The sequence below is a fragment of the Prunus mume genome, linkage group LG3 (genome assembly GCF_029339155.1).
Source record: "Prunus mume cultivar Tortuosa linkage group LG3, ASM2933915v1, whole genome shotgun sequence".
Classification (NCBI taxonomy): domain Eukaryota; kingdom Viridiplantae; phylum Streptophyta; class Magnoliopsida; order Rosales; family Rosaceae; genus Prunus; species Prunus mume.
The window spans coordinates 10,758,178-10,781,123 of record NC_142700.1 but is presented as its reverse complement, the minus strand read 5'-3'; the positions used below and the strand labels follow the sequence as shown (position 1 = coordinate 10,781,123).

Below are 22,946 nucleotides of genomic sequence, written 5' to 3'. Positions count from 1 at the left end.
GAAAGAAAGCCAAGAAATGTAAGCAGGGATTAAGTAACAGAATGCTTATGGTTGAAAGAAGCAAGCTGTGTCGCAAGACCTGTTTTTGAAATCAATTTGGCCCAAGTTTTTACGAAATGCCCAGCCACAAAAACTAAACCAATTGATTCAAGTTAAATCTGGACATCAGATACCTATGGGCCAAAATACAACACAAAAAACAATTGATTTTTTTGTTTTTAAAAACAGCAGGGCTGCTGCAAGAGAGAGATCAGATGGTAGTGCATGTAATTTGATTAGAATAGGTCATCAAAATCAGATTTTGATTTTCAGGATGATTCAATGGATAATCATCATCACACCTCCCCTCTTGCTCCTTCCCAAGATTCAACAATTTGCATTCAAAATCTCACCAAAAGAAAAATGAAAGAGAGAGAGAGAGAGAGAAAACAGAGGAATCAGAAAGAGAGTCAATCACCATCTAGCATCAAAAATTGGATGATGCTTGTAAGACTGGGGCGACAAAACTTCTCATCACTTTCCTCACATCACATCGTTACCCTAAACCCTAAACACTAGTATCATTCAATCTAACTCCACGCACACAGAAGCACACGGAGAAGATGAGGAAAGAGACCATCTTTTATAGGCTCAGATTAGGGTTTCGGTTCTTTTCTTCTTTCAAATAGTGGACCATCTTTTAAGGCCCAAACAAGTTTCTACTATGGGCTTACTGAAGCAATAAGCAATTATACTAAATTTCCTGCCACTGTTGTTTAATGAGAAGGTCTTGAGTGAGGCAGTAAAATCACTCACAAATGTTTTCACAAGCAAACCAGTTGTACAAATGATGTGGTCGGACCAGCCTCAATCAAGAGATTCGCCTATAATCCATTTTGTGGTAAATCAAATGTTGCATTCTTAACATGTGACACCACCCTTTAGTTAAGGTCTGTACTGTTTTTATTTTATTTCTCATGATAAATGTTGGTTCAGTTGTTAAACTATTCAAAGGCAGAAAGGGAAAAAATATAAGTGGACGAAAAACTTACTCAAGCGGATCTCGTTTCTCAAATCGTATACATTATCATGAACAAAAAAGTGACCTAATTAGAAATAGTTTTTATTTTATAAAATTTACGAACAAATGAGTGAATCCACATATCATTGTGATGAGACAGGAATACGTGAATTTTGGTCAAAACATAGAGAGAACTCTTATGTGGGAATGCTTTTATCTTTTAAACCTAGGATGAAGAAAACAAATCTCATATCTGAATCAAATCAATAGGGGACGGTGCCAACGTAGCAAGCTTCCATTGCTACCTATGCAAACTACCGCCATTCAACCTATTGAAACCTAGATATATACCCACTCAATGTTCAAGCCACAGCCCACCATCCTAACCTAATAATCACCTTCATCACTATGCCGAAACTCTGAACTCAAGCTCTACTTCCAGGTCATGTGTATGTTCCAATCGACAGGGCATCCATGTGGCGTTTGAGACAGCTCATCTAGCTTCCTCCCAAGATCGAAAAATTCTTATTCAAGTAGTTGACAGAGGTAAAACTCTAAGGTTGCCCCGTGCAGTCCCAATACTATGCTTGATCCTTTCTGGAGATCACTAGAATTAAGATGAAAACCATAAAAAAACAGTTAGTGCTTCATAAACTGAGATATGGACTAAGATACAAGTACATTACTTCCTTTATAAGTCAGTCTACAGCCCTGAAAAACAATAACATAAACTAATCTTTTACTAAATTACATCAGTTCTTTCAAGAGGTATAGTCTGAGCTGTCTGGCAGTCAACATAATATATTTGTCACCGTTCACCTATTCCAGTGTTTACCTAGAACTCATTGATGATTCTTGGCATACAACATGAATTTGTGTTCAGAATTCTACGTTTATAGTTTATTGAAGAAAAGTGTAGTACCTTCAAGACAAAACTATATTACTGTAGCCCTGAATGTTCTGTGGTTGCCTTATCTGCACATTAGATATAACCTTTCCAGTCAGTCACAATCATAAGTAGAGCTTCGACCAAGAAAAAAAAAGAATATTTACTATTTGAAAGGTATTTCTGCACCCATGGTTCAAATGTCATATATCCCATTAGATCTTCCTACTAATAGTTTAATGCAAAGTTTTCTATACAAACAACACAGATATAAACGCACACATAAGAGTTATGTACTTAGTTTAGCAACGATTTTTGGTAATGTCAAGCCAAAACATTAATTTCTTAAAGAATATTGATCCCAGTGGGAACTTTATTAGGAACTTTGCCGTCAGATGCAAACTAAGTATACAGATTAAGCTATTAAAGTGAGAAATCAAGAATGTAACTTTGTTCTTCTAACATACACTGACATGGCTCTTCACTATAAATAGCAACCAGAAAGTAGCATACTACTTCCAATCACCATTTATTTAATCAAGTACAAATTGAGAGAAGCACAGATTGGTGAGACCTATGTCTCTTTTGTTCCTTTTTATAAATAATTTGAACGACCTATGTCAAAACCAGGTTCCGAAGTTGGAAGTTGTACTAGTAGAAATATGAACCTGAAATCAAACCAATCAACTTGCCTAAATAATTTCTTAATCAAACTATCTGGCGAGACCATTCGTTACCGTTAGCTAGATCACAGAAGTTGCTCTTTCTACATCCATTACCACTCAATTATCTCATCTTGCTCATTTCAAGTAGACACACAGACAAAATGTGCTAAACAAAAACCAAAATTTTGTAACATAAAGCAAAGAGAACAACAAGACTTGCCACTTGTGTGCCTAAAATTCACATGTTAAGTGCTGCAAAACTCAAGTGAGGACTTGAAGAAACCCGTAAAAAACAACATGCGGCATTGTCAAACCATAACCAAAATATTAGTCTTATATATACCATGTTGTTGTTGCTGTTGATGTTGGTGTGAGACGCCAACAGACAGCATGCGGTCTATATTGTCAAGACGGCGCTGTACTGACTTCAAAACCGAATTCAACGACGAAACTCTCTTTCGAACGACAGAAATCTTGGCCGCGTGCTGCATTATGAACGGCAGCGGCGCATCTTCTAGCAACTTATCAAGTTCTGCCCACAATATTTTTCATTTTTAAATTTAATGCAAAAACAACAAAAAATATAAAATTAAATTACCAAAAATTAAAAAAGAAAAGAAAAAGAAAATCAGTTTGGTTACCGCGGGTAAGGCGATCGAGCGATTGAGAGAGCTGGTCTTGGCTTGTGGAGGTTTGCTGAGCTTTTGAATCGAACTCTTTAATGACGGTCGAGAGCGTCGAAGATAGTGCTTTTGCCAGAGCCTCCGATTGTAATCTCTGGCTTTCGTTCTCACTCTGATTCTCTGTCTCGTGTACACTCACACTCTTCTCCTCTGAAGATGACTCGAACTGGGTTTCCTTGCTTTCCATTTGATCAGCTTCAGTGAGTTTGATTGACTGATTTTCTGCCTCACTTCAAGTTTTCTCGCCTACCAAACAGAGGATGGAGAGTTGGGATAGTTGATGTTTGGTTTTGGGCCTCCAACAATTAATGGGTGTGTGGGCTTTCTGGGAGCCCAGGCCCATGTGAATATATACAAGTAGCCGCACAGCGATTAGGGTTCAGACTCATTAAAAACCCTGTGGTATCTTCTGGAGGCGTCGCGGTCATCGTTTTGGAGACACAGTAGCAGCATTTCTCAGCGAGGATGAGGGCCAAGGTAAGTTTTTTCATTTTCAATTCCCATTTCTTATCTCTGTTTTTGAACTTTGAATGTGATGGTTCTCTTTGTCTTTGGCCTTCAATGGAAAAATTGTTTCAAATCTGTTGATGAATGTTCTGTTATGGGATGTTTTGATTGAATTGTGTTGTTGTTGTTGGTGGCATTCTTTCAGTGGAAGAAGAAGCGCATGAGGAGGTTGAAGAGGAAGCGTCGAAAGATGAGACAGAGATCAAAGTAGGCAGCTTGTTGCTCCTTCATCTGCAACACCTTCTACCCATGTGAAGTTTTGTAGAGTGGGGATGACTTGAGTATCTGTGTTTAAGTTTTCATAGTTTTGGGATTATAATTATGTGGATGTCAAGTGTTTTATCAAGTTTTACTCTGCATTTAATTGCATAATTAAGTATGGATGCTGTTTATGCAAGTTTATTGATTTGTGTTTTATGATGCAATGGGCTTTTCAATTGATAATTTTTGATGATGTAGGCATCTGTCATATTAGATGTCAAAGTTTAGATCTTTTGTAGCCTTGTTCTGCTCTGCTTGTGGCCCTGCATTTTTCTGTGCCCATCATAGAATCAACCCAATCTTATGTTAGGCTTTAGATTTTAGACTTTTGAACCAATTATACGAGTTATTTAGAGTTTACAACCCCATAACCAAGATCCTTAGGAAGCTTTAATTCATTGGCCAAACGCAGAACCTGTCACGGGTCCTGTTGATTAATGTTTTCCATGCATCGAATGTAAACTATGGTGATGCTGCATGGAAAGTCTTACCCTTGTGTTTTCATCTCACAATGGCTTTCCTCTATCAGTAGTCACCTTTCGCAGCAGAAATGGTTTGGTTCATGAGGCATACATTATTATCATCACAAAGCCTCCAAGTATTTTTATGAAATTCCAGATTTGCAAACCCAGTTTGTTTGTGTTCAAATGGTCAGTATCAGGTGGTGTGGTATTAGGGTTGGTCGCATATCCTACTAGCCTGAATTCAGCTCAATTTATGGGCAACTCCGTCAAGAATATTTGCTAGCTTGGGCAAAAATGGGTCATGATTTTATCATCTGAATAATGTGTAGGGCAGGCATGAACAGAGAAATCTTTGACCTGAGCAATGCAGTTTTATGTATTAGTATTTATTTACCTTGAAAAGTAATATATGCTTACCTTTAATATGCATCTCAAGGAGGCCTTTGAAACCACGCTTTAATCTCGATGTACAAGTTTCCTAGTAGTGCGCACATCCCTCTTAAGCATCGACGAGTCTTAACATTTCCCGTATGTGTATTTCTCTCCTTTTTTTTTTTTTTTTTGGGTCTGAAATGTGTATTTCTCTCCTTAAGCGATTGTATTCGTGAAGATTCCTGAAGCTAGGAACAAAACGAGGAAAAGTTCGAAACCAATCTGAGTTTTGTTATTCATATGTCGACGCTAACATGTTTCAGACCAAAAAAATGATACTAACATGTATTTTGAATAAGTGACTAGCAATGAGCACGAAAAAAGAACGGCGTTTACATCAGTTTAAGGAAGAAGCTGAACCACCAAATCTGAAAACAAATTGTTAAGGCTTAATTTACAGAACAAAATTGAAATACAAGTTCTCTCCAAATAAAGTAATAGTATAGAGCAAAGCTTCTGTCTTGAACTTGTTCTTTGCCCAGTTCCGAAGTCTGAATATATCAATATTCAAAGGAGGGCCTTTTCTATCCATTTTCCACCCTTCCCTCATCGTTCCGTCCGTCTACAAAACAAATGCTTGAACAGCCTTCTCGAACTGAGTTGCTAAAACCTCTTGGTCCTAGAAATGAATTGGTCTTTAATCTTGCTTGCTATTGCTCTCCTTTAATAGCATTTCTTTTTGTTTACCCCCGTATTTCTATACTGGTAAATCCTCAAAGTCATACTGCATAACAAGTCTTTCCACTGTATTCGGACTCATAACATGTCTCAGGTGCAACTCCTTCAAAACTTTGGCTGCCAGCTCCAGTTCTCCTTCATGTGCAATCCCTTCCACGAGAATGGTATAGGTCATTTCATTAGGCATACGCCCTTTCTTGATCATCATCTCAAAAACCTGCAAGGACAAATCTGTTCTTCGAGATTTGCAGAAGCCGAGTACAAGGGCATTGAAATTGTCGGTATCAGGCCTAATGTTGTTTTCTTCCATTACCTTGAAAATCTCCATGGCCTCATCTAGCATACCCTCCAAACACAACCCTCTGATCAAGGATGAATACGTATAAGAATCTGGAGTGAAACCACGCTTGGTCATTTCATATAAAATCTGAAACGCTGGGAAGGTGTTCCCTTTCCTACACAAGCTTGTAATTACGTTTTTGTAGAACTCGTTGGTGGAGCACTTTTGTTTGTTAGCGAGGCTATGAATTATAGAGAATGCCTCTTGCACCATCCCTTCCTCACAGAGCACGGCAATGGCATTGAATGTTCCCTCATTAGGATTACATCGCCGATGAATCATTTGGTCTAGACACTTAATCACACTATCGACCTTCCTCTCTTTGCAGAGATGAGCAATTATGGGATTGTAGCTGGCAGCAGAAGGCTTGAACTGACCTCTCACCATTTCATCCAAAACTTCAAGAGCATGTTCAGTTCTACCATGAAGTGCAAGTGAACCAATTAAGATATTATATGTAACTATGGAAGGAGATCGATCCTCACCTTCCATCTCAGACAGAAGCTCATTTGCCTCTTCCCACCTACCCTCATAACACAAGCTCCTCAGTACAATGTTGTAACTCACAACATTCGGATCAAACCCCATCGAAGGCAAATTCCTGAAGAACCGCAAAGCCTCGTCAGTCCTACCTTCCTTGCACAACCCAGTTAACAAAACATTGTAGCTGACCAAATTAGGCTTTCCACCTTTAGCAATTATCTCTTGCAGGAGCTTCATGGCTTCATTGACCCCTCTTTCCTTATAAGCAGCTTCAAGCAAGAAGGAGTAGGTATAAACATTTGGGACCAGCCCCTTCTGTATCAGTCTATCCAAAAGCTGCAAGCTTTGGTTCAAGTTTCCACGCACACAAAGCCCTCTAACAAGCGAATTATAGGTAATAGTATTGGTTGGATAGCCATACTCCTCCATTTTTTCAACCAACTGCATTGCATACCCAATATTACCTCTTTTACACAAATAATTCACCAAGAAAGTATAAGAAGCTGCATCAGGTATAATGCCTGCAGAAACCATCATTTCAATCACCCTGACAGCTTTTCTCATCTTATTTGCCTTGCAAAGGTCATATAAGAGCTGAGTTGCCTGAGCCACATCAGGCTTTTGGCCCTTCCCTACCATAGACTCTAAGTGCAGAAAGGCATCAATTAGTCTGACTTCCCTACTTCTTCTGTTATTCTTGGCAGCCCTCCAGTTGGGTAAAGTGAAAACAGTGTCCTTTGGAGAAATGGTGATCTGGGTAGTTGCCAAAACTCTAGAAAATCCCTTGCTGAGCGTAAGTGGTTGGAGATTCCTGATGTGGGAAAAGAACCTACAACTGTTTCTAGTACTTTCTGGTGATGGGTGTGCAATAGGAGACACTGAATTTACAAGAACTGCCATGGACAGCTAAATAGTTTTTTTGCTACTGAAGCCTAATCAAATATACTCTCCACAAAATATGAAATTCTTAATACAAGCCTCTATTCACTTCTCTTTGCACAGAGAACAACAATCAAATATCTGGGTTGGCTAAATTTTCATCACACAAACATAACCAAATGGATAAACAGTATTTTTCAGCAGGAACAACGATAAGGCAGACTGAAGAAGATGGAACCAAAAAATTGAATCATAGATATATTCTTAACAATAAGTAATCAAGAAACTGATAGATGAGGAAAAGAGGGACAGAAAAGAATCAACATACACTGGATATCACCTGTTCGGTTTTTTCAAGAATAATTGGTTGGTCCATTTGCTTTCTCACCCCTAAAGAAAGAGTTCCTCTTTTTCCTTTTCTAATATGGTAATTGGTAAAATCAGACCAAACGGAAAAAACAAAATCTAGTAAAGTTTACACTCTTTGCTAGGCTTCTCTCTCCATTTTAACACTGTCACCACCAGTCCACTGTCCAGTCCCGTCCACTACCATATTTTGTTATCCAATACAAGTAACTTATATCCACACCACACGCTTTGGACCAGCTTCTGAGATACGCTCTCTTGTTTTTGGATGGGCTTGGCTTGCGTGATTCAAATTCTATCGGACCAACGGGCTCTTATGTTTTTTTTTTGGTGCAAACAGGGGTCTTTTTGTTTTTTTGAGTTCCACCATGAAATTGGTCAAATTCAAGTTTGTTTCTGATTTTCAATAGAAGAAAAAAAAGTTCCTTTTTGATTGTTTGGGATGATATTCTTCTATAGGATGAGTGTGACAATTAAGTCATGTCGTGTTTATCGTATTGTGTTTGAGTTGACTCACTTGTTTTGTTAATAAACAATAACGTGAGTTTCGAACTTATACCTCTTCCCACAAAGTGGATTATACCACGAAATAGATTATATCAAGAAATGGAGACATTCCCAAAAACAAGGATAATTTTCTTCTACCAACACAAGCATGATTATCTTGTCGGAATTGAATGATTCGTGCATACAGTAATCCGACATCATTACATTTGTGTTAGAAGAACATGTCATTTGCAGATCCGTATCAAGTTTTGAATAATCTTGACTAGCCAACACAGGTAATGATTAATCTTAATTCACTAACCTTATGTTGGCTTCTAGTGGTGCTGAAAATTTTCAGTCTTACTTATAAGTCAGTCCACACATCCATCCACGCCCTCCAATTGATTTACATCATTCAACACAGTAACCTGGATACTGACAATCACCAAAATTCTCTGCAAGAACAATCTCCATCTTTGAAATGGTGAAACCTCAACGAATCTCGGACTATAATCTGCACACCAACAATCTTGGCCATAAACTTGATGGCATTATGGCAGTCCCCACATATCCTCAAGTTCTTAAATACCCGAATTGTCGATTCACCATTCAAATTGAGTATCCCAAAAGCAACAGCAAGCTTCTCACTGTGGTTGCAAAGGATCCCCACTTTCTCCTCTTGATCCACATCTTGCAGAACAAAATCCGTGTTGGGCACATACCCTGCCAATCTCATCTTCTCACCCATCTCAACCAAAAACTTGTATATCTCCTCGCTACGTTCATTGCTCCTGTCACCAGCAACAAAAGAGTAGACTCTATTTCTCAGCTGAACCCAAGAACAACCTGGTGTTTTTGTCACTCCTCTGTCTCTCATCAACTTCCTAGTTTCTGAAGCTTCTTCCCATTTTTTGGCAGTAACTAAAATGTTGGACAATAATACATAGTTACCAGGGTTATCGGGTTCAATCTCAAACAGCCTGTTTGCTGCAATTTTCGCTAAGTCCACATTTTTATGCACTCTACAGGCACCAAGCAATGCTCCCCAAGCACCAGGTGTAGGTTCCATTGGCATTCTCTGTATGAACTGATATGCCTCTTCTAGGTGACCGGCACGGCTAAGTACATCAACCATGCAGGAATAATGATCTGCATCGGGTTCTACTGAGTGATCCCTCCTCATTGAATCAAAAACCATGATGCCTTCGTCAACCAGCCGCGAATGGCTACAACCACACAAAACACCAGTAAAGGTAACAGAATTTGGCTTCACCCCAGAGTCTAACATTTTTCTGAACAGCAGCACGGCTTCTTCTCCATTCCCATGCATCGAGTTTGCAATGATCATTGTATTCCAAGCAACTGTATCCCTTCTTGGCATCATATCAAAGACCCTCCTCGAAAGTTCCAACTCACCACATTTTGCATACATGAAAACTAGAGCTGTTGTGGTTGCCAAGTCCTCCATCAAACAATTTCTAAAGATGTAACTATGAACCTCTTTGCCTGCTCTCAAGCTCTCCAAATCTTTGCAAGCTGGTAACAAGCTAGTAATTGTTATCTGATTGGGCTTACATCCTGATTCTTGCATTTGTCCAAGCATTTTCAGTGCCTGTTCAGTTTGCCCATTATTGAGGCACCCACCAATAACAGCATTCCAAGAAGCACCATCCAATTTAACGCCTTCCTTCTCATCCTACAAAACAGAGCTATACCTTTTTCGCAATCTCTATTCGAGAAATACGCTGTTAGAAGTACATTCCAGGACACAACATCTCGTTGAGGCATCATATCAAACACCATTTGAGCTTGTTTAATGCTCAGACAACTAGCATAGATGTTGACAAGTGCGCTGCTAACAAATACGTTCTCTTCCATTGCATGTTTGACCACAAACCCATGAATCTCTCTGCCCAAATTCAAATCTTTCAATTCTGAGCAAGCAGGCAGGATTGAAGACACAGTCACCGCATTGGGTCTCACTCCATTCAAACCCATCTCCCGAAACGCCCCCAAACCTTCTCTAGGCAGCCCACAGTTTACGTAACAAGAACACAAAGACGTCCATGAAACCACATCTTTGGCCGTCATGTCATCAAATACCTGCCTTGCCCCATCAACGTATTTACATTTTCCAAACATATCAACCATGGCATTACCCAAAGCGATATCTGAATGAAACCCAAATCGGATTGCTTCATCATGAAGTTCTTTAGCATTTCTGAGATCACCTAAAGACGCGCACGCCTTAGCAACCGAGAGAAGAAGAAGATTATCGGGAACAATGTGCCGACCTCTCAATGAAGTGTAAAGCTTTATAGATTCCTTTGGAAACCCATGTCGCGTGTGGCCTGAAATTAGCACGGTCCATGCACGGAGGTCTGGATGGGGAATTTGGTCGAACAAGTGACGGGCACGTTGTAAATCGCCGGAATTGCAGTAAATTTTCAAGAACCGAAGGCTCAGGTGAGATGGGACGTTGGCGGGTAGCTTAGAAAGCATTTGATCTTAATGTTTCAACGGCGTTTTGCATCTTCTTCTAATTTATAGGGACAAACTTGAAAAGTTTGGTTTCTTCGCCCCAGGACAGGTAAATATCCGGACGATGACTTTTTGTTAATTTTATTTCAGTGTGGTCTTTTTTTATATAATATTTTTAGTGTGGCCTAAACCTACATCTTCATCATAATTGGTTGACAAAAAATGTTAATTTCTGCCTTAATTATACCATAGCAAGAAAACCAATGTGACAGAAACGTGAAACAGGATCAGGAAAACCAATGTTATATTTCCACATGCACACATGGTGGCTGTCTTTGACTCTTTTTGCGGTTGGAAAGGTCAAATACAACATGTTAACCGAAAAATGCGACTTCTGAAACATAAGTTGGGAGACATGTATTTGTCATGTGTGAGTTTCCAGGTCTTTTCATTCGACATGTGAAAAGGCCTTATATATCGTATCTCCTCATGGTCCATATCCATGAGTTTCTTGCAGAGTGACCAACTTTCCAAACCAAGGATTCGGGTCAATTAAGGAAAGTCTCACAACTATACGCATAAAGTTTTTATCAGTATAAGAACATGTTTTACTTCTAGTTTTTGGTTCTTCCATCTTCTAGAGAAGTCCTGTGCTAATTTTTTTGGATACGAGTATACAATGCAAGCCTTGAGAAGCATTTTTGTGTGCTACTTGTTATTTCCCTTCTTAAGAATCTCCACTCCAACAGCACTAGACACAATTACTCCAAATCGATATATTAGAGACGGTGAAAGTCTAGTTTCCGCAGGTGGAATCTTTCAACTGGGATTCTTTAGCCCTGGTAAATCAAATGGTCGATACTTGGGAATATGGTACAGTGTTGATACTGAGGCAGTTGTATGGGTAGCCAACAGAGAAACACCACTTGGCGATACTTCTGGAGTTTTGAATGTCACTAGCAAGGAGTTCTAGTCCTTCTCAATAGCTCAAACAGCATTGTATGGTCATCCAATACATCAAGAACTGCAGGGAATCCAGTATCACAACTCCTGGATTCAGGAAATCTTGTTGTGAAAGATGGAAATGAAACCAACCCTGTTAACTTTTTGTGGCAGAGTTTTGATTATCTTTGTGACACATTCCTACCAGAAATGAAGCTTGGTTGGGACTTAGTTACTGGTTTAGAGAGGTACGTCTCGTCTTGGAGGAGCACAGACGATCCTGCTCCAGGAGAGTTTTCGTTACGGATAGATCATCGTGGTTTCCCACAAGCTGTTGTTGTGAAAGGAGCTAAGATAGTGGCTTCGGCAGGCTCATGGAACGGCCTTCATTTTACAGCATGTTTACACCATAATCAACCGAGCATATCCGGCATCAAAGCAACAGCTCCAAGAGCATCAACACCGTGACATGTGTCACCACCACAGTGACTTGCAAAAGTCCCACATCGAAATTCTATGCAAACCTCCCACTTTCACCTCCTTATAAATAGGGAGTAGTATCATGTGAAAAGGGGACTTCTTCTCTCCACTTAGAAGAGGATCCGGGTCTCAAAGCTAGACCCTAGAGCCGGGGACTCTCTTCTGGATCCCTGACCTAGGCATCTCACTTGTCATCTTTATATTTGGGTCCAACCCAATGTACAAATGTAATCATACACTATTATAATGAGAACACACTTCTCCGTGGACGAGCCCATTCATTCAAGGGTGAACCACGATATCTTGTCTTCTTTACATTTATCGCTTGCCCAAGTCTTTACATACATGCTTAAGGTCCTCACCTTCATCCATCATCCATCACTCATCATCACTAAGTTGGACTCATTCTTGGCCTAACCAATTTGAGCATCAACAGTTTGGCGCCGTCTGTGGGAATTGATACGAAAGGCTTATGTCGTTTCTCCCTTCCTCAAAGGCCCTTCGGCACCCATACAATCTTCATCATATAGGTTGTGCGATGCCTTCAAGACCCAGCCATCAATCTGGTGCGAAGCGATGCCTTAGGCACCCAGCCATCAACCGGCCGCTGCTCATGCCTAGCCACAATGCCTTGTCACAATGCAAGCTTTGTGTTGCCTTTAGCACCTCCGTGCCTTTAGCCACATTGCCTTGCGACATGCAAGCTTTGTGTTGCCTCCGCACCCTCGCGCCTAATCATATCGCCTTTGCGACATGCGAGCCTTGTGTCGCTTTCGGCATCATCGCGTTTAGCCACATCGCTCGCGACACGCAGCTTTGTGTTGCCTCCAAGACCTTCGCGCGCCACATTGCCTTGCGACATGCAAGCTTTGTGTTGCCTTCGGCACTCGCGTGCCTAGCCGCATCGCTCTCGCGACATGCAAGCTTTGTGTTGCCTTCGGCACTCCCGCCTAGTCGTATTGCTCTCGCGACACGCAGCTTTGTGTTGCCTTGCACCTTCGTGCTGTACCACATTACCTTGCGACACGAAGCTTTGTGTTGCCTTCGCACCATCATGCCTAGTCACATTGCCTTGCGACACGCAGCTTTGTGTTGCCTCCAAGACCTTCGTGCCCAGCCACACTGCCCGGCGCACACGTAAGCTTTGTGTTGCCTTCGGTACCCCCCGTGCCTTGCCACATCTTGTGTCGCCTTTGGCACCATCATGCCTAGTCACATTGTCTTATGACACGCAAGCTTTATGTCACCTTCTGCACCCCGTGTCTAGCCGCATCGCCTTACGACACTAAGCTTTGTGTTGCCTTCGGCACAAGCTAGCCAACGACAAGGCTCATGAAAGATATTTGGGAGGCTCACAAACTTAATCCTCCTTACCTTTACAAGGCCCAGCTCCAATCAATGCCATAACACTTTGCCTTGACAAAGTACTGATTGGACCAACTCCAAAGGCCACAGCTAAGCTTACGCCGTGCCTTAGCTCCAAGGGCCCAGCCTCTCGAAAGAAGGAACAACCTCAAGCCCACCAAGTTGCTAAATCATGAGGCCATCCACCGTTTAAATCCAATGGGAAGCCCACGTGGTTCACTGTCCAATTCACCAAGAATGTCACTTTACATGGCTTGCATGGCCAGAGAGAAGCCATTATGCCAATCCAAAAGGCCATGTGATTCACTTCCAAGGGATAAGTGCAATATTTCTTATCTTCCTATTATTATTTAATTTTTAGGAGATGCATATTTCATTAAATATATTGGTACACCCATGTGACTTCTACTTCTATGGGTTGGCATCTATTGGCAATATGCATATTTTATTATCTTAACATATTTTATGTCATATTTTACAATCGGTGAATAACCAAATACTCATTTTATGGGTACAGACCCAACTCATAAGAACACCCACTCTGGGTAATTGGCAAGCCAGACGTGATAAGGAGACAAGCCTCTGTACGCCACATCGCAACATCTCTCCAATATGAAGCCAAACTCAAAATTGATACCCAACCAAGTCCAAGTCCGAGGATTTCAATGCCAAAATTCTCCATGCAGTAAGAACTTTTCAAGACACCCATGGCAATTCCATATTGGCACCTTTATTCAGGCATCACCAACTGCTGATTCCATATCGACATCTCTTATTGAGCAAAACTGAACAGCCACCCATTGCTGCGTAACGCCCACCAAATTGCGTCTTCATGCACAAGCCACACCAAAGCCGCCCGCTCCAAGGCTTGACAAAGCCCAGCCCTCAGTGTTCTAACAAAGGCAACTTTCTCTTACCAAACACTGGACCACAAACATCAAACGTCACAAATCGAATCGAATTTTCAAACCGCCTTCCTGCATAACAAGAATCGGGCAAAAGGCACGGGGGACTCAACAAAATTTTTCACTATGCCTAAAGCTCCCATACCGAAGCTTTATTGACTCTGGCCCTATCGAATCTGCCCTAATAGCCAAACTTCAGGTGCTTCCTAACTTCGACGAGTCTCCAAGGGCCTGTACCAAGTCACACAAGGGCCCAGCTCTCACCACCCTTGCAAAAGTCTGCAAAGTATCACCCACTGCTAATCACAAAACAAGAAACTGAATTTTTGATCAGGACACCCTTGCCGAACGGCAAGGGTGGAGCAAGAAGTTGTGGAAGCTTCACAAAATACTCACCTCGACCCGAGCCAAGGTAGCAGAAGCCCAACTCCAATCCTTCTTCCAAGATCTTGCTCAAAACCGAAACAATCAAAATCAAATAAACAATTTTAGCCCATGGCAAGGGTTGAGCAAACAAAAGGGGAGCTCAAATACCTTGCCGAATCTTCAACGGCCCGGCTCCGTGAAATGTCACAATGACCTAGCCTCACCACCCAGCCAAGTGCTCCTGCCGAAGGCATCAACCGCAAAACAACACATATATCAAAGCTAAAATAAGGGTTCACAAAATGTGTTCTTACTGAGGGCCTGGCCAAGCGCTCAAGAACAACTGCTCTAGACCTGCAAAACTAGAGATTTGTAATCGAACCAAGCCTCTCAGACACATCAAGGCTCACCAATTTGCCTCGACACCCACCAACTAAGGGTCTACGCAAACACAATTTGCTCAGACACCCAAACATCGGAATACGGTCACCTCCCGCTCCAACCCAACTTCAAATTGGAAACCTCAACCTTGCAAAACAACTCCCGAACGGCAAGAAGCTTTTTCCTAAAATGTAACCTCCTACGGAACCCACAAAATTGCCCACTCATCCGCCAAAGGTCCAATCCACCACAAAGCCCACCTTGCCAAAGGTCCGATGGCTCAGCCTGCACAAAGTCAACCCGATTCTCGATGACTCTCCACCGCCGAGTTCCTTTAGCTCCAAATCCACGACAAACCTCGCCAAGGAAACCATATCACAATATATTCCAGCTGGCCTTGCCGTGAACAAACAATCCCGGGGTCGCAAAGTCTTAGCCTTGCACAGTCACTTACCGACGCTGTAGTGCCCAAGCTTGCTCATAAGGTCCTTGCCGAACGGCAAGGTCTATGCATAACCAATGGGAGCTCACAAAAATCAGAAGTATACATACTTGCCGAAGGACTAGCTCCAAGGCACTCTCCTCCCAAAGCTTGAACACCTAGCTCCCGATCTCTCCTTGCCAAGGCGAGCCTGCACTCGCTAGACATCAAAAGAAGGTCAAATCACCACATTGAACTCGAACCGACTCGCCAACGGCAAGGTCTGCAGTAACTAAATAGGCTCATCAAAAACTTGTTCTCACCAAGGGCCCGCCCAAGTCTGAATGTGCCTCACCACCCCCAAAATTTGAAGCACCTCTCAAAATCCTAATGAACCCTTGCTGCTCGGGCAATGGTTGAGCCTTGGCTAATGGAAGCAACTCCGATCCAAGAGGCCAAGCTCTGCAGCCTTCCAACCAAGATATCAAGACAATGACCTCCAACTCTTCGCACCACTTGGTTCCGCACTCACTCGCCAAGAGAACTCGCAAGCTTTAATGGCTCAAATCTCTGAGCCCTGCCTTTACACAAAAGGCCCAGCCTGTGATGCAACCTCAAGGCTCACAATATACCTTCAAAGATGCTTCTACCGATCAGAAGACAATAGTAACATGCTCAGCTCCTCCTCCCGAACGCTGGCCATTTGATAACGGCCCAACCTTTGGAACCCGGCTCCAAATGCCTTACCAAAGCTCCATCAAGGCCTAGCTCCATGCAACCTTGCCGAAGCCAACTAGAGCCCAGCCCTTCATTTCGTGCCCCAATGGCCCAACCCCACTACTAAAGCATTGGAGGCCCACCCCCGACTGCCAAGACCCTTGAATTCCAAGCCAAGCCTAAACTGTCTTGGCTTCCTTGCCGAACGGCAACACCCATGAAACTTTTGGGAAGGATCACAACTATTCTCCCTCCAAAAACAAAAAGAGGCTTGGCTTCCTTGCCAACGGCAAGGAGCATGAAAGTTTTGGGGAAGGCTCACCACTCTCCGAGGCCCACCACGAATTGCTAGGATATCACCAAGGTAACCATCATTAAGACCAAAAAAAAGAACTTTGCATGGTTTGCATGGCTCACCACAATTCAAACTAGCCCACCTTGGCCAACCAAAAGCCCAGCTCCTTGTATAAAAATTCTGAGGCCTTAGGCTGCTCCAAACACTCCAACTTCTTATCTAAAACTTATGCAACCTACCATACGGAGGACCTCACACTTCAGGCCTCCACAAAAGGCCCAGCCTTTTGACCCTGTGTCTTTGCCAATAACTGAAAAACAACTTCCTATGTCCCACCTGTGCACAAGCTTAAAGAGCCCGGCTCCTTACTTTTCAAATTTTTCTCCCCAAGCACACAAAACACCACCACCTATGGCTCACCAAACCACAAGAAGACCTCAAGCTCCAACCTACACCGCAAAAAGGCTCAAAGCACAACAGAAAACACCTTCAAAATTTATCAAGACACCCTTGCCGAACGGCAAGGGGTGGTGCCAACCCGATCCCCACTTGACTCATGGGTGGTGCTGTTCGAGAATTCCAAACAACCACAACAACAACAAAATCAAGACAAAAAATTAATGGAACTCGCTGAACGGCAGCTCCGCAGTAATCAAACGGAGGCTTCCTAAAAATCTCTCACCTTGTCCAAACTCCACGGCCGGGTAAATCTTCCCAAAACTCCAAGCAAAATCAAGCTAAGACTCTCACAACCCAACTTACTTGCCTGTCCACTTTGCCGAACCCGACACTACGGTTTTGCCTAATCTCTCTAGCAACCTACGGTTTCTAAGCCTCTGCCACCCGGAAAAGGCCCCGCCAACTTTCCCGATAATCACCAAGGCCACCACGAAACTACAACAGTTTATTCAACCTTGCTGCTCAAAGAAGGGTCGTGGTAAACGACGGAAGACTCCTCGACGGACGAAACTGGCACGGCAACAAAGCCTAGCTTCACCAAAACTCCCGAGTCCCAGCCCGTGCGCACAAGATCTCAAACAACTTGCCAACACCAACCCAAACTCCTGAGTCCAACCGTAAACCCTTAGAAGTGCAATCAAAATACCCAGCCCACTTCTTCCTCAACGTGAAAGAGCCCATCCCTCTTCCAAGGTTGCCGAACGCAAGTTCTAAAAAATAAAGGAGGCACACCAATCCTCATCTAAACCTAGCACCTTACTCTAAACAAGGCCTCACAACTAAACTCACGGCCCACTCTTTTATGCCAAGCCCAGTGATGCAAATCTGCAAACCTGCTGAAATGTTGAAGGCCCAACTCCAAAACCGGTGCTCACTAAAGGGCCACAACAAACTCAAGATGTGCTCATGATCTCTCACGGACCTAGCCCCATTATTACATCGGGCCTCTCTCTACCGAATGCTGTTAAAGCCCATACCACATGGCCATTCGAAAAAAAAAAAACATTGCCGAACGGCAAGGAGCATTGAAACAAGAAAGGTCTCACCCATTTCTCCCCTTGTGGAAGGCCCAGCTTCAATAAATTGACTAAGATTCATTGGGTCCAGCCTACCTTAGCCTTAGCCAAAGCCCCATGGACCCAGCTCTTATCCTTCCTTTTATCACCTTGCCAAGGCCTAGCTCACAAAACTTCAAGGCCCCGGCCTCTGCTAATGCTCAACTCCACAGAGCCCGCACCCGCTTTCTCGCCAAATGCCCAGGTACCTAGCTACCAACAGCAGTAGAAGCTCATATAGCCACAATACCTTCCAAGTGTTGATGCAACTTCTAGCTTGCCAACTTGGGGGACTAGGGAACGCCCTACGGCTCCCACTGAACCTGGAATGCTCAGTCATGATTACACAAAATTTAACAAGTTCCCAACCCAGAAGTTACTTCTTGACCGCGAACTTGGGGGACTACTGTTTACACCATAATCAACCGAGCATATCCGGCATCAAAGCAACAGCTCCAAGAGCATCAACACCGTGACATGTGTCACCACCACAGTGACTTGCAAAAGTCCCACATCGAAATTCTATGCAAACCTCCCACTTTCACCTCCTTATAAATAGGGAGTAGTATCATGTGAAAAGGGGACTTCTTCTCTCCACTTAGAAGAGGATCCGGGTCTCAAAGCTAGACCCTAGAGCCGGGGACTCTCTTCTAGATCCCTGACCTAGGCATCTCACTTGTCATCTTTATATTTGGGTCCAACCCAATGTACAAATGTAATCATACACTATTATAATGAGAACACACTTCTCCGTGGACGTAGCCCATTCATTAAGGGTGAACCACGTATATCTTGTCTTCTTTACATTTATCGCTTGCCCAAGTCTTTACATACATGCTTAAGGTCCTCACCTTCATCCATCATCCATCACTCATCATCACTAAGTTGGACTCATTCTTGGCCTAACCAATTTGAGCATCAACAGAATCCATCAGGGATTGTGCAGCGATTAACATGGGTGCACCAAACACATAGTTGGGAACTTTCCTCCACATTTCAAGCAGATCGGTGTGAAAATTATGCTTTGTGTGGTGCATATGCTAGTTGCAATATGAATGTCTCTCCCTTATGTGCGTGCTTGAAGGGATTTGTACCAAAATCTCCAAAAGATTGGAATTCAGGATATTGGTCTGACGGGTGTGTTCGAAAGATTCCATTGGCTTGCAGCTCTGGAGGTGGCTTCCTAAAGTACACTGGGGTTAAATTGCCAGACACATCTTCCTCATGGTTTGATAAAAGCATGAGCCTCAAGGAATGCAAGGGATTATGTTTGAACAACTGCTCATGTACGGGATATGCAAATTTAGATATCAGGGAGGGAGGAACTGGCTGCTTGCTATGGTTTGGCAAGCTCATTGACATAAGGGAATTCACTCCCGGTTGTGGTCAAGACCTCTAAATACGGATGGCAGCTTCAGAACTTGGTAGCTCTTAAACTTTTATTTAATCTTATTTTTATTTTTCTATCCAACAGTGGATAACATTATCACAATATATTTAGACGTTAAGGGAATGAGGTTTTGTCTACTTGTTATGTTTTGCTTTTGGAAGTGTGTTTGATGGGGGCATCAGTTAGAAGCAACATGTTTAAAATTATTGATCTAGGTCCATAATCAAAGGCCAAACGACATGAAAACCACAATGGTAGTTATTTCCTCAGTTGGCCTTGCTGCTTCATCTGCAACATGAGAAATTGCTTACCGAATTGCATTAAAATTTTGTTTCAATTATGATATTTCAGATCAAATTGAAAAAAAGAGCAAGTTCAACAAGAAAAAGCTACCTGGAATTCTTCTCATCAGCTCTACACCTTTTCTTTTGGGAACTTTAATAATTGGCTTGATATTGTATAGACGGAAGAAGAAACTCAGAAGTCAAGGTAAATATCTCAATGCGGACCCTGATTCTTTCGAATGCATGATTGGATTGATATATGCATTAGATAAAGTTGTTAGTATCTAATTTAGGTAGTGTGTGATTTTCTTGTGTTCCAAGATTTGGTTTAGGGTTAAGCAAAGGGATATGATTTCCCCACTTACACTCCCTTTTGCTTTTTAATAATTTTTAATCAATTTTGTTCTTTCTCATTCCTTACCCTACATTAATTTCATTTTACTTCACTTTTATATTAGTTCTTTTTCTTTATACTTAATTTTCCAACTTGCACTTCATTTTCAGTATTTTTTTTCCTTTAATCGAGTAAGAAATTAAGTTTTTTTTTCTTCCTATAATACTGAAAACGGAGTGTAAGTTGAAAAATTAAGTATAAAGAAAAAGAAATAATATAAAAGTGAAGTAAAACAGAAATTAATGTAGGGTAAGGATAGAATAGGAAAGAGAAAGAACAAAATTGATTAAAAAGTATTAAAAAGAAAAAAGGAGTGTAAGTGGAGAAAAGAGGAGTGAGAAAATCAGCTCCCTAAGCAAATTACCAATTACATTGGCACACATGGCATGTTGTGATTTGATCAATTGATTAACCAAGAGAATTCTTACATTTATCCATGCTGAAGAAATCTCCCACCCAATTTCAGGAGTCAGAAGCATGGATTGCAGAAAAGATTGCCTTGGAGAAGACATGGGATTACCACTATTAAACTTGACCACCGTAGCTAATGCCACTAATGAGTTTTCAAGCAGTAACAAGGTGGGAGAAGGTGGCTTTGGACCTGTGTACAAGGTAACATAAATTTATGCAACTAAAGTGAGCTATTCTGTGATACAAGTTTTAAGACTTTTCTAAATGATGATCCATAGGGTACATTGATAGGAGGGAAAGAAATTGCAGTGAAAAGGCTTTCAAAGGATTCCGGACAAGGACTGAGGGAGTTCAAAAATGAAGCTATGCTGATAGCTGGCCTTCAACATCGCAATCTTGTAAAGCTTTTGGGTTGTTGCATTCAAGAAGATGAAAAAATTTTGATATATGAATTCATGACCAACAGAAGCTTGGACTTCTTTATTTTTGGTATGGTCCTCCCACCATCTTTAATGTTATTCTGCAAGGATTCAATGGTGCATTGACTTAATAGGATCAAAATTTCTTCAGATCATGAGGGACAAAAGTTGCTCGACTGGGCTACATGCTTCCACATTATTGGTGGAATTGCTAGAGGGCTTCTTTATCTTCACCAAGACTCTAGATTGAGAATTATCCATAGAGACTTGAAAGCTAGCAATATCCTGCTTGATGATAATATGAACCCTAAGATTTCAGACTTCGGCCTCGCTAAAACATTTGGTACTGATCAAAGTCGGGGTAATACAAAAAGAGTGGTTGGAACGTAGTAAGTATATTTTCTATGGTTTACATTTTACATTGTGTTGTTTTTGTTGAAATTCTTACTCAACTTATTTTGATGGTGCAGTGGTTACATGTCTCCCGAATATGCAGTAGATGGAATTTTCTCGATGAAATCTGATGTCTTTAGCTTCGGAGTAATACTGCTAGAGATGTTGAGTAGGCAAAAGAACAGGGGATTTTCTAACCCAGATCACCACCTTAACCTTCTTGGACATGTGAGTACAAAGCATTAATAAGTACTATCATTTTACTTTGAAGAACCTAGCGAATTAGACGGTGTAATCTTCTCAGCACCTCCTTCTTTCAATGACATGCCATATAACAGTATAGAGGGTTGATGTAGCAATGCTCCAATTACATGCCACCCAGTTAACATATTGTATATGTTTCAATTCTTTAAGGCATGGATACTATGGATTGAAGATAAACCATTGGAACTGATTGATAAGATATTACGTGATTCGTGCACCATATCTGAAGTGTTAAGGTGTCTTCATGTGGCGCTGTTATGTGTGCAAAGAGTACCTGAAGATAGACCAAGCATGTCATCGGTGGTTCTAATGTTGAGCAGTGATGTTACCTTGCCTCCACCAAAGCAGCCTGGTTTTTACACCGAGCGAAGTGTCCCTGAATCATACTTAAGTACACGCCGGTGTTCAGCAAATACTTCCATTACAATAATAGAGGCTCGGTAGATCATCATTCTGGTGCTTGTTCATGCTTCTGTCTACCATTCACAAAATTGCATTTGGGCAGGTTGTCTACAACCTTTGTAGTCTGATAGAAAACAATGACATGAAGATTATTCATAGTATGCCAAGAAAAGATGTGATTGAATTATAAGTTTGCTTGGAACAGTTTCTACTGCACAACAAAGAAAGGATTTGGGGTTGTTGGGTTGAAGAAAATTTAAGGGGTGTGCTTTGCCATGTATTTAACTTAATTATTTAACAAAATTTAAGATTCTACTTCCAGTCCTGATGCACGTTACTGGTCTGGGTTGTGGGATAAACTATTATGGTTATCGATTGACATAGTGACGGGCACATTTTATGATATTTGTTAAATACAATATCTTTCCCCCCAAAAAAAAACTTAATTATGTTCTTACTCCCCAAGGTATACATAGAAGTGTTCAAAACTGTCAACCAACAAGCAGAAAAAGTGTGAATTGTTAAAAACGTGAGAGACTTGTAATTTCATGTTTGTTGAATTCAAATGGCAGCCCAAATGGTTGTTCCTCATATGCATTGTTGTGTTATGGGGTTTTCCACAGGTTATCACTTTTGGGTTTTTCCCAATTGGCTGGTCAGTTGCCAGTCACTTTTCTATTGTTACAGTGAACAAATGATAACAATAAAAGATGAAAACATAGGAGGGAGGAGAGGCAAGAGGAACACCAAAGAGGCTGACTCATGCCTTTGAAAACCGATTGAAACGTAAAAGCTTGGTATGCATTCATGTCGCACCAGTGTCAGGGCTAATATTAACACGGTCTATGGCCATGCCGGTTTGGTTCGGGAATTTAGTCGAACAAGTGACATGGCACTGTCGTAAATAGGCGGGGTTACCGTGAACCTAAGGCTCGGGTGAGGTGAAAGACATTGATGGATAGCTTTGAAAGCATGCTATTTTATTGTTTTCA

General features: G+C 41.7%; 3 protein-coding genes, 2 long non-coding RNA genes, 1 other non-coding gene and 1 pseudogene across 8 annotated transcripts; 2 read left to right on the top strand and 5 right to left on the bottom strand.

The window, feature by feature from the left end:
- Nucleotides 1–434: 434 nt before the first annotated feature.
- LOC148918723 (small nucleolar RNA U31b) lies at nucleotides 435–521 on the bottom strand. Its single transcript, XR_016125721.1, has one exon. It is a non-coding gene; the product is annotated as a small nucleolar RNA U31b (small nucleolar RNA).
- A 567-nt stretch (nucleotides 522–1,088) lies between these two features.
- Nucleotides 1,089–3,421, bottom strand: LOC103325877 (SNARE-associated protein-like protein). The gene is made up of 4 exons (XM_008228070.3): nucleotides 3,193–3,421; nucleotides 2,895–3,083; nucleotides 1,923–1,975; nucleotides 1,089–1,607 (listed from the first exon to the last, which is right to left on the bottom strand). Exons 1-3 carry the CDS (start codon nucleotides 3,419–3,421, stop codon nucleotides 1,941–1,943), a joined length of 453 nt encoding a protein of 150 aa, XP_008226292.1. The 3' UTR covers nucleotides 1,089–1,607; nucleotides 1,923–1,940.
- A 150-nt stretch (nucleotides 3,422–3,571) lies between these two features.
- LOC103325878 (uncharacterized) lies at nucleotides 3,572–4,166 on the top strand. The gene is made up of 2 exons (XR_513666.3): nucleotides 3,572–3,711; nucleotides 3,887–4,166. It is a non-coding gene; the product is annotated as an uncharacterized LOC103325878 (long non-coding RNA).
- Nucleotides 4,167–5,155: 989 nt separating this feature from the next.
- LOC103325880 (Pentatricopeptide repeat (PPR) superfamily protein) lies at nucleotides 5,156–7,825 on the bottom strand. The gene has a single exon (XM_008228072.3). It carries the CDS (start codon nucleotides 7,297–7,299, stop codon nucleotides 5,596–5,598), a length of 1,704 nt encoding a protein of 567 aa, XP_008226294.1. The 5' UTR covers nucleotides 7,300–7,825; the 3' UTR covers nucleotides 5,156–5,595.
- A 379-nt stretch (nucleotides 7,826–8,204) lies between these two features.
- On the bottom strand, nucleotides 8,205–11,945 carry LOC103325879 (pentatricopeptide repeat-containing protein At1g20230 pseudogene; annotated as a pseudogene). The gene has a single exon (XR_016124927.1). The product of XR_016124927.1 is annotated as a pentatricopeptide repeat-containing protein At1g20230 pseudogene (transcript).
- Nucleotides 11,946–14,285: 2,340 nt separating this feature from the next.
- On the bottom strand, nucleotides 14,286–15,007 carry LOC148918722 (uncharacterized). The gene is made up of 3 exons (XR_016124928.1): nucleotides 14,838–15,007; nucleotides 14,700–14,751; nucleotides 14,286–14,582 (listed from the first exon to the last, which is right to left on the bottom strand). It is a non-coding gene; the product is annotated as an uncharacterized LOC148918722 (long non-coding RNA).
- Nucleotides 15,008–18,924: 3,917 nt separating this feature from the next.
- Nucleotides 18,925–22,042, top strand: LOC103325924 (G-type lectin S-receptor-like serine/threonine-protein kinase SD1-1). Of its 2 annotated transcripts, none has more exons than XM_089047686.1 (7): nucleotides 18,925–19,421; nucleotides 19,739–19,876; nucleotides 20,532–20,677; nucleotides 20,755–20,965; nucleotides 21,047–21,284; nucleotides 21,366–21,516; nucleotides 21,703–22,042. In XM_089047686.1, the coding sequence occupies exons 1-7, from the start codon at nucleotides 19,403–19,405 to the stop codon at nucleotides 21,994–21,996; spliced, it is 1,197 nt and encodes a 398-aa protein (XP_088903812.1). In that variant the 5' UTR covers nucleotides 18,925–19,402; the 3' UTR covers nucleotides 21,997–22,042. The 2 variants fall into 2 exon arrangements, with proteins under 2 accessions (XP_088903812.1, XP_088903813.1); XM_089047687.1 differs by having other exon boundaries at nucleotides 21,782–21,912.
- Nucleotides 22,043–22,946: the final 904 nt, after the last annotated feature.